We start from the raw sequence: 14,392 nt of genomic DNA on the forward strand, positions 1-14,392 counted from the left end.
TAGGAATCACATCATGTAACTATTGATTATTGAATGTGAGGTGACAATTAGCTTGATAGATAGATTTGACAGGCTTTTATATCAAATTTTATTTATTTCTTCTATTTTTATGGCATTGACATTATTTATTCTGTTTTTTTTTATATTAACATTGGGGTCAATTTACTTTTTGTTTCTATTTTCAAAAAAAATTATTTTTTATTTCTCATCTAGACTTTGCAAAATGGTAATATTGCCTCGCTCCTTCCTTTCCACAATTATGCATGTTGTGGAAATATCAAGAAAATGGAGAAAAATTATATTTTATGAGAAATTAAGAAAATTGAATGGATGAAATTAAAATAAACTAATAAAAGTACCCGAAATGAAATTATGTGTATGATTGTGTAGTTCTTAGTTTTCATTACCTTAGAAATTAAAATAAGAATAAGATTGAGTATTTACTAAATTAAATTTAAAATAGTAAAAATAATTACTAATTTAAATGTAACAGAGAATCAAGAAATTAAATGATGGTTGCGATTTAATTATAATCGTATAATTATAATCATTAGAGATTGTATTTGATGTCATAATAGCTTTCCTTAATGCTATTTTTGCATATAACAATTTTATTTGAAAATTTAAAATTTAAAATTTAAAATCAAAAATTTTCAAGACCTATGTCATCCTCTAATACGAAAATGACATCATAATAATCATAAGGTTTAGTATATCACAACCAATGTTGGTATTAGGACAATATATCATGAATTACTAACGCTACTAACATATTGATCTTTTATTTCTTATATTTCTTTGTACAATTATATACCATTTCTTTTTCTATTTCATATGTTTTATTTTTTATTTTAGGTAGTATTACTTGTTCTCCTAAAGAATTTAATTATTTATATCACGTTTTTAGACATAAAAAAGGTGGTATTACGTGTTTTTAATGTAAGGGAAGAAAATTAATATGGATAATGAAGGTTATAATTGAAAATAGAATAAAGCTACTAAGGGCATAAAAGTCAAAAAACTCATACCAAAAATAGAAATAGGACAATTAAGGTGACTTGACCATAAAAAATATGGCGAATTATAAAGATGTGCCAAGAGAACAAATGTCTTCAACAATGTCTAAGGAAAAGTCTTCACTAAACAAAATACACGCAATGAATATGGAAAATTATAGAGAAAACCATGGAGTAATTAATAATTAGCAAATTAGGGTTAAAACCAAAAAAAAAGTAAAATTAGAATTGAAATTGGGGAATTAGAAAAGAAATCTTGGCATCAGAAGTTATTGGAGAATTATATGATTATGTGAAAATGGAGGAAGGTTAGGGTTAATTTAGGGGTTAATTTAGGGTTAATGGGTACGAAAGTTAAATCTGGTATTCTGGTGGAGTAATGTTAACACAATTAATCACGCTTATAAATTATGGCAAATTAGGTTAAAGCAAAAAAAGTAAAATCAGAATTGAAATTGGGGAATTAGAGAAGAAACCTTACTTGAAACCGGAAGTTATTGGAGAAATATGTATGATTATGTGAAAATGGAGGAAGGTTGGGGTTAAATTGGGTATCAAATTTCAGTTTTCAAGTTGAATGGAAATTGGGACCAAAATACCACAAAAATACAAACATTTATTGAATACTCAATGATGATGAAGAAATAGCGTTCTGATGAATTAGAGAAGTATTTTCCTGAAGATTCCAGAGCCAACTCTTTTGTATGGAGTTTTGCTGAGAAGAGGAAGAAGGATAATAAATTTAGTGGGATTATTTGTAGGAAAAATTACACTAAACACTATAACCTTTTGTTAATTTCTCTACAATCATACTATTTATTGATTAACCATAAATAATATTAATTTAGGGGTATTTTCTTACAATAATACCAACTTTAATTTATTAACTAAATTAACAATTTTTTTGTCTTATAATCACATGTAGTTTAATTTTTAACATGTTAGGAATTTTCTAGGAAAACACTCCTTTACGTTGGTATTATTTATAGTTAATCAATATTCGGTATTATTATAGAAAAATTAACAAAAAATTGTATTATTCACTATAATTTTTTCTTATTTTTATTTTAATGAGGAAGAAGGATGGAGTAAGATTAACTTTTGAACTTTCATAGTTAATGGGTTTTTATTTTTGATTGAGAAATTAGTGGTGGTAACTCAGAAGTTTTTTCTTTTTATACGTGGTAGAATAAATTTTTTTTATTAATCTATGTGGTCATCTTAACATTTCAGTTTTTTTTATGTAGTATATAAAAGGAATTTTTTTGTTAACTTTATGCTATTTTTACCAACATAATGATATTTTTTTCAAAAAATAAACGTCGTGATTACCTTAATTAACCATATATTTCGAAATCTAGTCGCAATAAGTACATAATTTAATTAAAAATTTAACATTTTATCTACCACATAGAAAAGTTGAAAGCTCAAAGTTACAACGCGAATTTTAAAAAAAAATTGCAGAAAAGCCAAAAATTCAAAATCACCAAAATAAAATTTCACTTTTGATTTTTACAAAAATTTGAACATGTAATCGATAAAGGAACAACGTTCCTGGGAATCAAATCTTAAAAGTCGGATTATTTAGGGTTGATTCAATGTTGGGATTAATCCTGAGAACTTGCTAAAATATTGGATTATTCTAAAAATTATTTTCCCTATTTTTTTTATAATTGATGCAATATTCTGTGCATGTTGTAGTGTGTGTTTCTTTATTTCAATTACATCACTTTGGCAAATACCCACGCTTATTTATAGCCACACTTATAAGTTATAGGTATGGGTAATTTTTAGCACAAAACTAATAATATTTGTCTTTGGCACATTTTTCCCCTACTTATAAGAGAGGTTAAATATCACTACACTTAATAAGCATGGCAAAATGTAACATAAGTCAAGTATCATCCCACACTAAATTAAGCGTGGGAAAATAAATGTATGTAGATATAAATTTTTTAGTGGGTTCTTTATGTTGGACTATAAACCACATGTTAGGGAAAAATCCCTTGTACTATACATATAGTGAGACAAAACAAGTATCAAATCTTAATGTCCAGGACAAGAACAAAACGAACAAAGTAAGCTCATAGCGAGTTGTTGCTCGTTCGAGCATTTTGACTTTTGTTATGCAGATTTATTCTATAATTTTATTTCGGAGAAATTTGTATTTATAGGAATGATTTAAACAAATAAGTGTGTTTATTTTGAAGATTATGTGGGTGTCTTTTATTGGTGGTTGAGTTATTGTCCACATCTTAGAGAATTTTCATTCAAACTTAAATTGTTTATACATTGTTGTGCTTGATCAAAAGACATCATTGTTATGCGTTTGCTATTTGTTACTTCCTCCATTTCATATTATTTGCTACATAACATGAAAATGCACTATTTATCCATCACCTTTAATTTGTAATTAGTTTCTAATTATAATTTATAAGTTAAAACATAGTGAAGTTAAATCTTTTTTGATTCGTTTCAATGCAAGGATTATTAATATAAAATTGTTATAATTTTTTTATTGTACATAATTAAAGATATTAAGAATTAAATTAGCGCAATGAACTGCATAAAAAGTCGAAACGTACAAGTATTTTAGAACGGAGAAAGTATTAAGTAAAATTTGATCAAATCATTGTATAATTGAGTTACTAAGTTGAATTGGTCAAACTATATTTATTTGTTAAGTTGAATTACTCAAACTATATTTATTTGTTAAATTTAGGCAAATTATAACCTATTTGAATGACATTATTTTATGAATTAAAACTATTGAATATTTTTAATTTTTTGAAAAATATATCATAATTTGACGTCTAGAAGGTTCGAGAATTCGAGTTGGAGGACGTAAAATCTAAGTATGAGCTGGAGGTGGAGGTGAAAATTTCCGACTTTTAATTGTAGCAAAATTAGAGTATGCATTAGTTGATCCGAGTTTGACCCATTGCCATCTCTACTCTTAACCACTAAACCACATTAACTTGTAAGGGGTCAGACCGTCGGAGCCTAATGACTAATGAGTACGGTGACTTATGTACGTTAAAAGAGAAGAGAAGTAGAGAGAATTAATCCTTTTATAGGTATTTTATTGCCAATATATCAATGCAATCTAGCTGTTGTGTTTGAGTATAATGTGTATATTTATTTAAGGCAATGCAATAATGGAAAATTCTATGAACAATACTGATTTATTAGTATATTAAATGCTTTTAAAATCGTTCTTACTTCCAATTCTATAACCTATTTACAACAACTAAACTAATAACAAGCAAACCAAATGATCTTACAGATTATTGTAAACGTGGAATTTCTTTATACGCCATGAGTTCTTAAGAAGCAATTCTCATTAATTAATCAAGGAAAGGTTTGAAATGTCATCCCTTCTGTTCCTGTAAGCAACACTAAGGTCTCCACATAATCAACCACGGCAAGAAAATAACCAGCTTCATTTCTCAACATTCCTAACACCCCGCTTGTAACTTGATAAAAATATACACTACCATCAACCCCAATCATTAGAAATGTATTTGTCTCCTCAACAAACAAAACCTTGATAGTAGATAGATAGTGTTCTTTAAATATATCAAAAACAGTTTTTATCCATGATTCCGAACACCATTCCCTCCATGTGTACTCTCCATCATACTTTTCCAAAATCCATATGCAAGACGATGACATAACAGCTAACAACTCATTGATGGCGAAAAGAACTAACATCTTACATTCTTTTAGCGGCTCAGGTACTGCCAGGTTATTGAATTCTTCCATATTAAAATCAAAAGAGCGGATAATTCCGGGATTACTTTCAGTAAACCAGTAAATAATCCATCCACAATAAACATATTTGTTAGGAGAAAAAGGGGTCCTTAATGAAGTCCAAGCATCGGCATTCATGGGATTGATTTTAATAGTCCAAATGTGGTTTCTAAGTGAATAAACTGCCATTGCCGGTTTATACTTGGTACGATAGGCAAGCACCTTATAATCATCACAAGAGGTGGAAAATCCTATAACATAATGAACAGATTGAAAGCGAGAAACAATTGGACAAGGTGGAAGAATCAAAGATTTTCTGAGAAAGGGATTCCACAAACATATATAATCTTGATCAAAATTTAAGGTGATTAGAAATAACCCATTGCAGCCTCCATAAATCCATGGTATGAAAACATGAGCAGAAAAAGGAGGAAGAAAAGCAAGAGTGGTAAATCTCCGACCGTTGGTGACACGATGTAGGTCTAATCGTGTAGAATAACCTAAAATTAAATGGTGTTTATTGTAAAGATTGCGATGCTTGGAGATGAAAGAAGGGGATTCGATGTAAGCGCGCCAAGATGCGCACACAGCCCGGCATCTCACTAGAGTTTCGACAGAAAGCAAAGCAAAAATTTGGGTCCATATATCAAATGGAAGATAAAGGGAAGTGTTATTCATGATTTTGTTCCTAAGCAAACTAGAAGACAAATATCAGAGAAAGAAAGAAAGAAAGATAGAAGGACGAATGGGATTAAATGGCCAAGAAAGAAACAAATATCATAATAAGGAAAATTTTGTATACAACTGATCATGATACAAACAAACAATTTTGTATAAAGTATTACGGAAAAATTGTTTTTCCCGCCAAAAAATGAAACTGAATAAGAGATGGAGGAGTATAAATAAATGTGGTCGTCTTGTATGAGACTGTCAAATTTTTTTTTTTTTTTTTTTAATTTTAAGTTTTCTAAGAGATGGAGGAGTATAATCAAGCTTTTTTTTAACATCAAGAAAAAAGCTTAATTTTCTAAACTTAGAATATAATTGGGAATTGTACAACTTAGTTATAATTGGGAATTGTACATAGTAGTAAATTTAATAACCAAAGAAAAAAAAAATTTATGAAAAAATATTTATAAATTTTAAAAATAAAAAATCAAAAAAAATATAAAAGTAGAAAATAGAATATCCGAAAATATCTGGTTTTGCCAATATGTGTGTAATTTTAGCACAAATAATAATATTTGTCTTAAGCATATTTTTCCCACACATGTAAGTGAGGTTAATTATCAGCACACTTAATAAACATAGTTTAATGTAACATAAGTCAATTATCTTCCCCACTTATTTAAGCGTGAGTAAATAAGTGTATGTAGATATAAATTATTTAGTGAGTTTTCTTATGTTGGAATTTTAAGTATGTTAAGGAAAAATCCCTTGTAATATATATATATATATATATATATATATATATATATATATATATATATATATATATATATATATATATATATATATATATATATATATATGTATATATATATATAGGGAGATAAAACAAATATCAAATCTTAATTTCCAAGGCAAGAACAAAACGAACAAAGTAAGCTCAAAACAGGTTGTTGCTCGTATGAGAAAAATTTGTAACTATAGGATTGTTTTAACGGATAAATATGTCTATTTTAACCATTACATGGGTGTTATGTCATTGGTGGTTGGGTTATTGTCCCATCAGAAAGGATCTTCTTTGAGACTTAAATTGTTTATACATTGTTGTGCTTAATCAAAAGAAATTATCGTTATAAGTTTGATATTTGTTATTGATTAAGTAAAATTTTGGCAAATTATAGTCATTACAAAAAAAGTTGCGTATATCCACATTTTTCACACCTTCTCTACTAAAATTTTTCTCCCAAATCAAAAATTTGCCTATCTGCCCTAAAATTGCCGTTTCACACCTTCTCTACTAAAATTCTTCATCATTTTTCACTTAGCTATCCAAAATCTCCCAAATCTTTCAATTCCGGGTAATTGTTCTTTAGATTAGTATTTTCATTTTTTAAAATTTTCGTTTTCTTTAAATATTTGAGTGAATAGTATTTTTTTATTTTGAGTGTAAGTTTTCTTTCAATAGTATCTTCCCCTGCTAATTGTTTTAGTATCTTCATTGCTTAGTTATTATGTTTTCTCTGACTCCAATGGAGTATCTTGTCTTAAGAGGCCAACTAAACAAAACCACCAAAATGATTGATGTGGGTATTTCGCAAATACCAGTGCCTAATTATAGTGGGTATTCGCTTGATCGAGAAGGTTCAATTTTAAGGCATTGTTGTTCTATTTGCTTCCTTAGTTTTGATAGATCTCATCATGCTTCCTTAGCTTAGTGGATAATATGTTGCAAACATTAATTTATAACATAGTGACATTTTCGTACTTTTTTCGCATAATGTTTTCTGAATTTGATGTTTTATTTAGACTATTGTGTGAAATTTTGCGTCATTTTGAAGTTTACATTAAATTTTATGCGCATTTTAAATTTTTGATCATTTTGGCATCGAGGTTACACAAGTTGCTATATATGCACATCGAAGCATTTTCGTTGTGCTATTGAACTGCGTCGATCAGTGCAATTAGCTCATGATTTGAACCTTTTAACTGTGTTGATCAGCTTTGTAATGGGACAGTGGGCTCCAAAGAGGCAGTATAAAAGACAAATTAGACTTTGATCTTTATTAGTCATCATAGATTGACTATGATTAATCCTAATTAAAGATGATATATATTATTTCATATCTCAAACATATAAAAATCACTAGTTGCTTAGTTACTAGTTACTAATTACTAATTAGTTAATGCTTGTGGTATTATAAGTTGCTTAGTTAGTACTTGTTGTTCTAAGCTGCTTAGTTAATACTAGTTGCTTAGTTAAGACTGTACAAATTCGAAGTTGCTTAGTTGATACTAGGCCTGTTCTAAATGCTAGTTGTTCTAAGTTACTTAATTATTACTATTTGTTTAGTTTAATACTAATTGCTCTAAGTTGCTTCGTTAATACTATTTGCTTAGTTAATCTAGTTATTTTGTTTGCATTGATGATTTTAATCGTCATTTTTATAATTTAGGCAACAAATAAGAGAAAAAAAAGATAATGCACAAATCTTAGATAAGTTGTTGTGCGTCAAATTACAAAGGATGGAGAAACAAGTAAGTTTCGTTCATATTTATTGTTGTATATATATATATATATATATATATATATATATATATATATATATATATATATATATATATATATATATATATATATATATATATATATATATATATATATATATATATATATATATATATATATATATTGTTAAAAAGTTAGGGAGAATATAAGGAGAAAAGTAGTATAAGGGATAAACTTATATCAGTTTCTCTTGTATTTCGTTTTCAAATTGTAACCCAATACTACACTACCTTACACATATATATAGCACAAGGATGAGAGAAAAACAACAAATGTAGTACTATTGCAAGGGATAGATAAATCCACATGACAATGCATTCATTGTGTGGTTATATCAATCACAACACTCCCCCTTGAATGTATTACATATATGTGGAAATTTTATTATGACATTCATAATCCTAAAACTGCCTCATTAAAAACCTTTCTCAGAAAAAAAAAAACCCAGTGAGATAAAAAGAATTAATCAAAGGAAAAAAGAGTACAGTGAGCATATTTCTCCCCCTGAAGTTAACATATGTCTCGAAATCGGCACATCCCAATCTTGCATACCAAATACTCGCATTGCTTTGACGGGAGTGACTTTGTGAATAAATCAGCGGGGTTTTCACTGGATTGAATTTCTTGAACTTTCACCTTTTTATCTCTTTGTAGATCATGTGGGAAGAATAATTTAGGTGACAAGTGTTTTGTTCTGTCTCCCCTGATGTATCCTTCTCTAACTTGGTTGATACATGCATCATTATCTTCATAAATTGTACTTGGTGCCCTAGTTGTATCGTTTAAGCCACAATCCCTTTGGAGTTGGCCGATCATGGATTTCAACCAAACACACTCTCGGCTGGCTTCATATAAAGCTATTAGTTCTGCATGATTTGAGGATGTAGCCGTTAGAGTTTGTTTTGTTGATTTCCAAGATATTACGGTTCCTGCATATGTAAATACATATCCAGTTTGTGACTTGGCCATATGTGGATCAGATAGATACCTGCATCAGCATATCCAGTGAGTATAGCATCATTTCCTGACTGGAAAAATAATCCAAGGTCTATAGTTCCTTTTAGGTACCGAAATAGATGTTTTATCCCATTCCAATGTCTTTCTGTTGGGGCATTGCTATACCTAGCTAATAAATTTACAGAAAATGTTATATCAGGTCTTGTATTATTTGCTAAGTATATTAAAGCACCAATGGCACTCAAGTATGGCACTTCCGGGCCTAAAATTTCTTCGTATTCTTCTTGTGGGCGGAATGGGTCATCTTTTATATTTAGTGATCGTACCACCATTGAGGAACTTAGTGAATGAGCCTTGTCCATGTAAAATTGTAACATCTCGGAATAACTCGGGTCGTACGAAAAGAGAATATGACCTTTTAAAAACGAGACAACTATAATCCGAGTCAAACCGGGATGTTAGAAAACGGTTTAAAACGGTTTTGAAGTTAAGGAAAAACGTGCGGATCGAGTTCTATTAGCGTTATTATGAACTACTAGATAATAAGAAATTCTTAGCAGCGGATAAGAACGAAAAGTTAAATCTACTTATTACAACTCGAGAACGAAAATCGCCTCATAAAAACCAAATGTTCTTCAAACTCAACTAGAAAGTTCTAATGATTTATTTCTTCAAGGGTCAATCCTCACTCCCCAAACCTGCAACTTAACTTACTGCTAGTCATTGCCCAGATAGGAAACAACATCATCGCAGGGTCGTTAAGACCAAAAGTACACATCAGCAAACGTCGCATATCAAATAAATAATAACACAAGAGAAAGTTTTAATTTATTAGCTGACAATTCACAGAACCGTACGCTTCGATCATGCTTATTAAGAATTATTATTTTCATGTAAAGATTAGTCAGCCATACTGCTGTACTATCCAGCCATACTGCCGGTACACTCCAAATCTCCATAAGTGAGACAATACATTAGGGGCAGCTAACCCTAAGCAAGTCTCTACCATAGACACTCGCCTTACTTCGGTGCCTATGGTTAAGTATGCATACCCCCGCGGTGGCTCATAATGCCCCCATATACCGCGAGTAATTCATTTCCACCAATTGACGTCATACTACGTCCACTTTAAGGTTAGTGAGGTCATACTACCTCTGCTTATCAAAACAATGTATAAAAATTATTTATTCGAAGGATAACATTATTCGTACTATATATCCACGATTTACCTTTGTATACCATTATTATATGATACATCGGACCAATGCGAACTTCGCTGCGTGTACATACCTTAAGCAAGATAGTCAACTCACAAGCGTCTTAATCAATTCCCGGTCACGAATCGACTTCCTACAAGGTTCAATCGTATTCGGGAAATAAGCACACATACACATTTTCCTCAAATCATCCATAACACACATATACAATCACATCTATACCTAGAATTCTACACACAACATGAACATCCATCACATACTATAACATGGTAAATACACAAAACAGGACAGCCTATACAATCTGTCCAGAAACTCAACTTAAAACTGTCAAACTGAAAATTCGACTTCACCGTTGCGTCCGGAAGGCGTCAAAACCCCCGGGTACCAATTTTCATAATTTATAACATAGTATAAGTATTTTTAACTTAATTTCAAAGCCAAAAATGTTCCAAAAACACATTTTTTTTCACCATTTTCAAAACCTACGGGATTTTGTCATTCCATCATTTTTTTATCACAAAAATATAAATATCAATGTTTTATGTCGTATTAAATCTAAACAACAAAATTTACATAAAAATAAATTTTAATGAATTATTATTATATATATTTTTTTCAATATAATTCTTTTTACACAAATGTTTTCACACATACACATCACATATATACATGTATATATTTTTTTTTTACCAACATTATAAATTCCTTCTATTAATCAAAAATAAATAAATTTCTAACACCACATACATTTTTTCTATATATATATATATATATATATATATATATATATATATATATATATATATATATATATATATATATATATATATATATATATATATATATATATATATATATATATATATATATATATTTTCAATCATCCATCAAACAAATTCTTCACACACATGTAACATATCTAAAACACTAAAAAACCATACATTAATTTAGATAGAAAAATACATCATACTTTCACACATGAATTTTAAATCATGAACAAATCATAAACCATAAAATAACACACATAAAAATCATAGAAATTTAAATTAAAACTTAAAAATGAAAACCAGATTAAGAATTACTCACAATTGCTCAAGAACAAAACACCAAAATTGATGAACCAATGGAGGATTAGGCGTGAGGATTAGAGGGTTTTGGGAGTGTTTTCTTACTTGCAAATGGTTTGAAATGAAAAGATGTAAGGAAATTAGGAGATTAAGGAAATAAAAAAATTAAGGAAAATTAAAGCAATACTTATGGAAGGCAATAACTCCTTAATCTTTCAATATCCTAAGAAGTTACAAATCCCCCCAAGATACTCCATATGGCCGGCCAAAATGATTCAAATTCCCACTTTTATTTTTTTTTTTTTAAGATAGGTTAGGAAAAAGTTTTGGACTTAAAATGGTTTTAATTGCCTTAAAAGTTGAAGTCTCATGATCTAACCTACTAACAAAATAAATAATAAAAAGAAATATATTCTTCTAAAAAGAATAATAATAATAATATTACTAGCAAATCATTTAATATATCGGAAAAAAATATCGGGGTGTTACAGACTACCCCCCTTAAAAAAGTTTTGACCCCAAAACCTCAACGTATAAACACAAAACACACAACAATCACACACATGAAAACGACAAAACAAGCACACAACAAAAGAAATAGATCAAAATAACTCAAAGCGCGCAAAATCCTACCGCTTCCTACCCCCCTTAAAAAGTTACGTCCCCGTAACTTACTAACCTGAGGGAAAAGGTACAGATACTTCTCTCGCATTGAAGCTTCTGTTTCCCAAGTTGCCTCTTGTGACCGATGATTGGACCATAGAACCTTAACCATTGCAACATCTTTTCACCGAGTACTGCGAACCTTTCTATCTAAAATCTGAACAGGTTGCTCTTCATAGGTGAGGCTTTCATCAAGCTCTAACGGTTCCGGGTCCAAGACATGCGAAGAAGCCGCAACATAACGTTTTAACTGGGAGATATGAAAAACGTCATGAACCTTACCCAGTGCATTAGGTAATGCTAACCGGTAAGCTAACTTCCCAATTCGCTCCACAATATCATAAAGACCAATGAAACGCGGGCTTAACTTCCCACGAGCACCAAAACGAACCACACCCTTCATTGGAGACACACGGAGTAGAACTTTGTCGCCCACTTCGTACTCATCAGGCCGACGTCGGAGATCGGCATACGATTTTTGTCTATCCTGGACTGCCTTCATTTTATCGCGAATTAACTTTACTTTCTCAGTCATTTGCACAAGCATATCAGGTCCTAAGGTGACAGATTCAGTAAAATCATCCCAACATACAGGACTACGGCACTTACGACCAAAAAGTGCTTCAAACGGAGCCATTTGAATCGTTGCCTGATAACTGTTATTATAAGAGAATTCTACTAAATCCAAATGTTCATCCCATGAACCTTGCCATTCCATGGCTATTGCTCTCAACATGTCTTCTAGTACCTGATTGACACGTTCAGTCTGACCATCCGTCATAGGGTGAAAAGACGTGCTATGAAGAAGAGTGGTTCCCAAAGCCTGTTGTAATGACTTCCAAAAATGTGACAAGTATCGAGTATCACGATCGGAGACAATAGTACGAGGTATTCCGTGATATCGAACAACGTATCTAATATAGGCACGAGCAAGTTGTTCCATATCCCACTTACAGTTCATCGGAATAAACCTTGCAGACTTAGTAAGCCTATCCACAATCACCCAAAGAGTATCATTACCAGCCTTAGTTCGTGGCAACCCTAACACGAAATCCATAGATATGTCATCCCACTTCCATACCGGGACTTCTAGAGGTTGCAGTAATCCAGCTGGTCTTCGATGTTCACTCTTGACCTTTTGACACGTTAAACACTTGGAAACAAAATCTGCAATATTCTTTTTCATACCTGACCACCAAAACATGCATTTTAAATCTTGATACATCTTATCTCCACCAGGATGAACCGAGTATCTAGAATAATGGGCTTCGTTCAATAATTTTTCCTTCAAGGAGTCACACCCATCCGGCACACACCACCGTCCTTTAAAACGAAGACTACCGTCCTCATGAATTGCAAAACCTTCAGCTCTCCCTTCACTGATCTGCTCCCGAAGTTTAATGAACTTTGGGTCTTCCAGTTGCTTAGCCATAATCTCTTCGAAAAAGGTAGGTTGAATAGACAATGCACTCAACTTGGCTTTCAATTCCCCTTCTTGGATTATCTCCAAGTTCATTTTCCCAAACTCCTTACACAACTCCTCAGAGGTTATTAACGCTGAGACTGAATGCCTCGATTTTCTGCTCAAAGCATCAGCGACTACTTTCGCACGGCCTTCGTGATAGGAAATCTCCAAATCATAATCACTGATAAGTTCTAACCAACGTCGTTGGCGCAAATTCAACTCGGATTGAGTGAATAAAAAATTGCAAGCTTTTATGATCCGTAAAGACCTTGCATTTGACACCATAAAGATAATGTCGCCAGATTTTCAATGCGAAAACCACAGCCGCTAACTCCAAGTCATGTGTTGGATAATTCACCTCATGAGTCCTTAGTTGACGCGAAGCATACGCCACCACTTTCCTATCTTGCATTAAAACACAACCTAATCCATGTTTGGAAGCGTCACTGTAGACAGAGTACTCCAAAGATGGATCAGGTAAGGTCAACACAGGGGCTGTAGTTAACTTCTCCTTCAACAACTGAAATGCCCTTTCGCACTCTTCTGTCCATTCGAACTTCTTTTCCTTCTTCATCAAGGCTGTCAGTGAACGAGCGATGCGAGAAAAGTCCTTCACAAAACGACGATAGTATCCTGCTAATCCTAAGAAACTCCAGATATCTGTAACATTCCGAGGTGTAGACCAATCCCGAACAGCTGCTACTTTTGCTGGATCAACGGAAATTCCTTCCTTAGAAACAATGTGACCCAAAAAAGCCACTTGCTCTAACCAAAATTCACACTTCGAAAACTTAGCATACAACTGATTCTCTCGCAGAATCTGCAAGACTATCCTTAAATGCTCTCGATGTTCTTCTTGGTTCTTGGAATATACCAAAATATCATCAATGAACACCACCACACACTTATCGAGGTACGCGTTAAAAACCCGATTCATCAACCCCATAAATGCTGCAGGTGCGTTGGTCAACCCAAAAGGCATCACGGTAAATTCGAAGTGTCCGTATCTGGTTCTAAAA

At 31.6% G+C, this 14,392-nt stretch overlaps 1 protein-coding gene across 1 annotated transcript; it reads right to left on the reverse strand.

Annotated features, from left to right (window-relative positions):
* Positions 1-4,367: 4,367 nt before the first annotated feature.
* LOC130821705 (putative F-box only protein 15) lies at positions 4,368-5,447 on the reverse strand. The gene has a single exon (XM_057687493.1). It carries the CDS (start codon positions 5,445-5,447, stop codon positions 4,368-4,370), a length of 1,080 nt encoding a protein of 359 aa, XP_057543476.1.
* Positions 5,448-14,392: the final 8,945 nt, after the last annotated feature.

This window comes from Amaranthus tricolor, chromosome 8 (assembly GCF_026212465.1).
Source record: "Amaranthus tricolor cultivar Red isolate AtriRed21 chromosome 8, ASM2621246v1, whole genome shotgun sequence".
Taxonomy (NCBI): domain Eukaryota; kingdom Viridiplantae; phylum Streptophyta; class Magnoliopsida; order Caryophyllales; family Amaranthaceae; genus Amaranthus; species Amaranthus tricolor.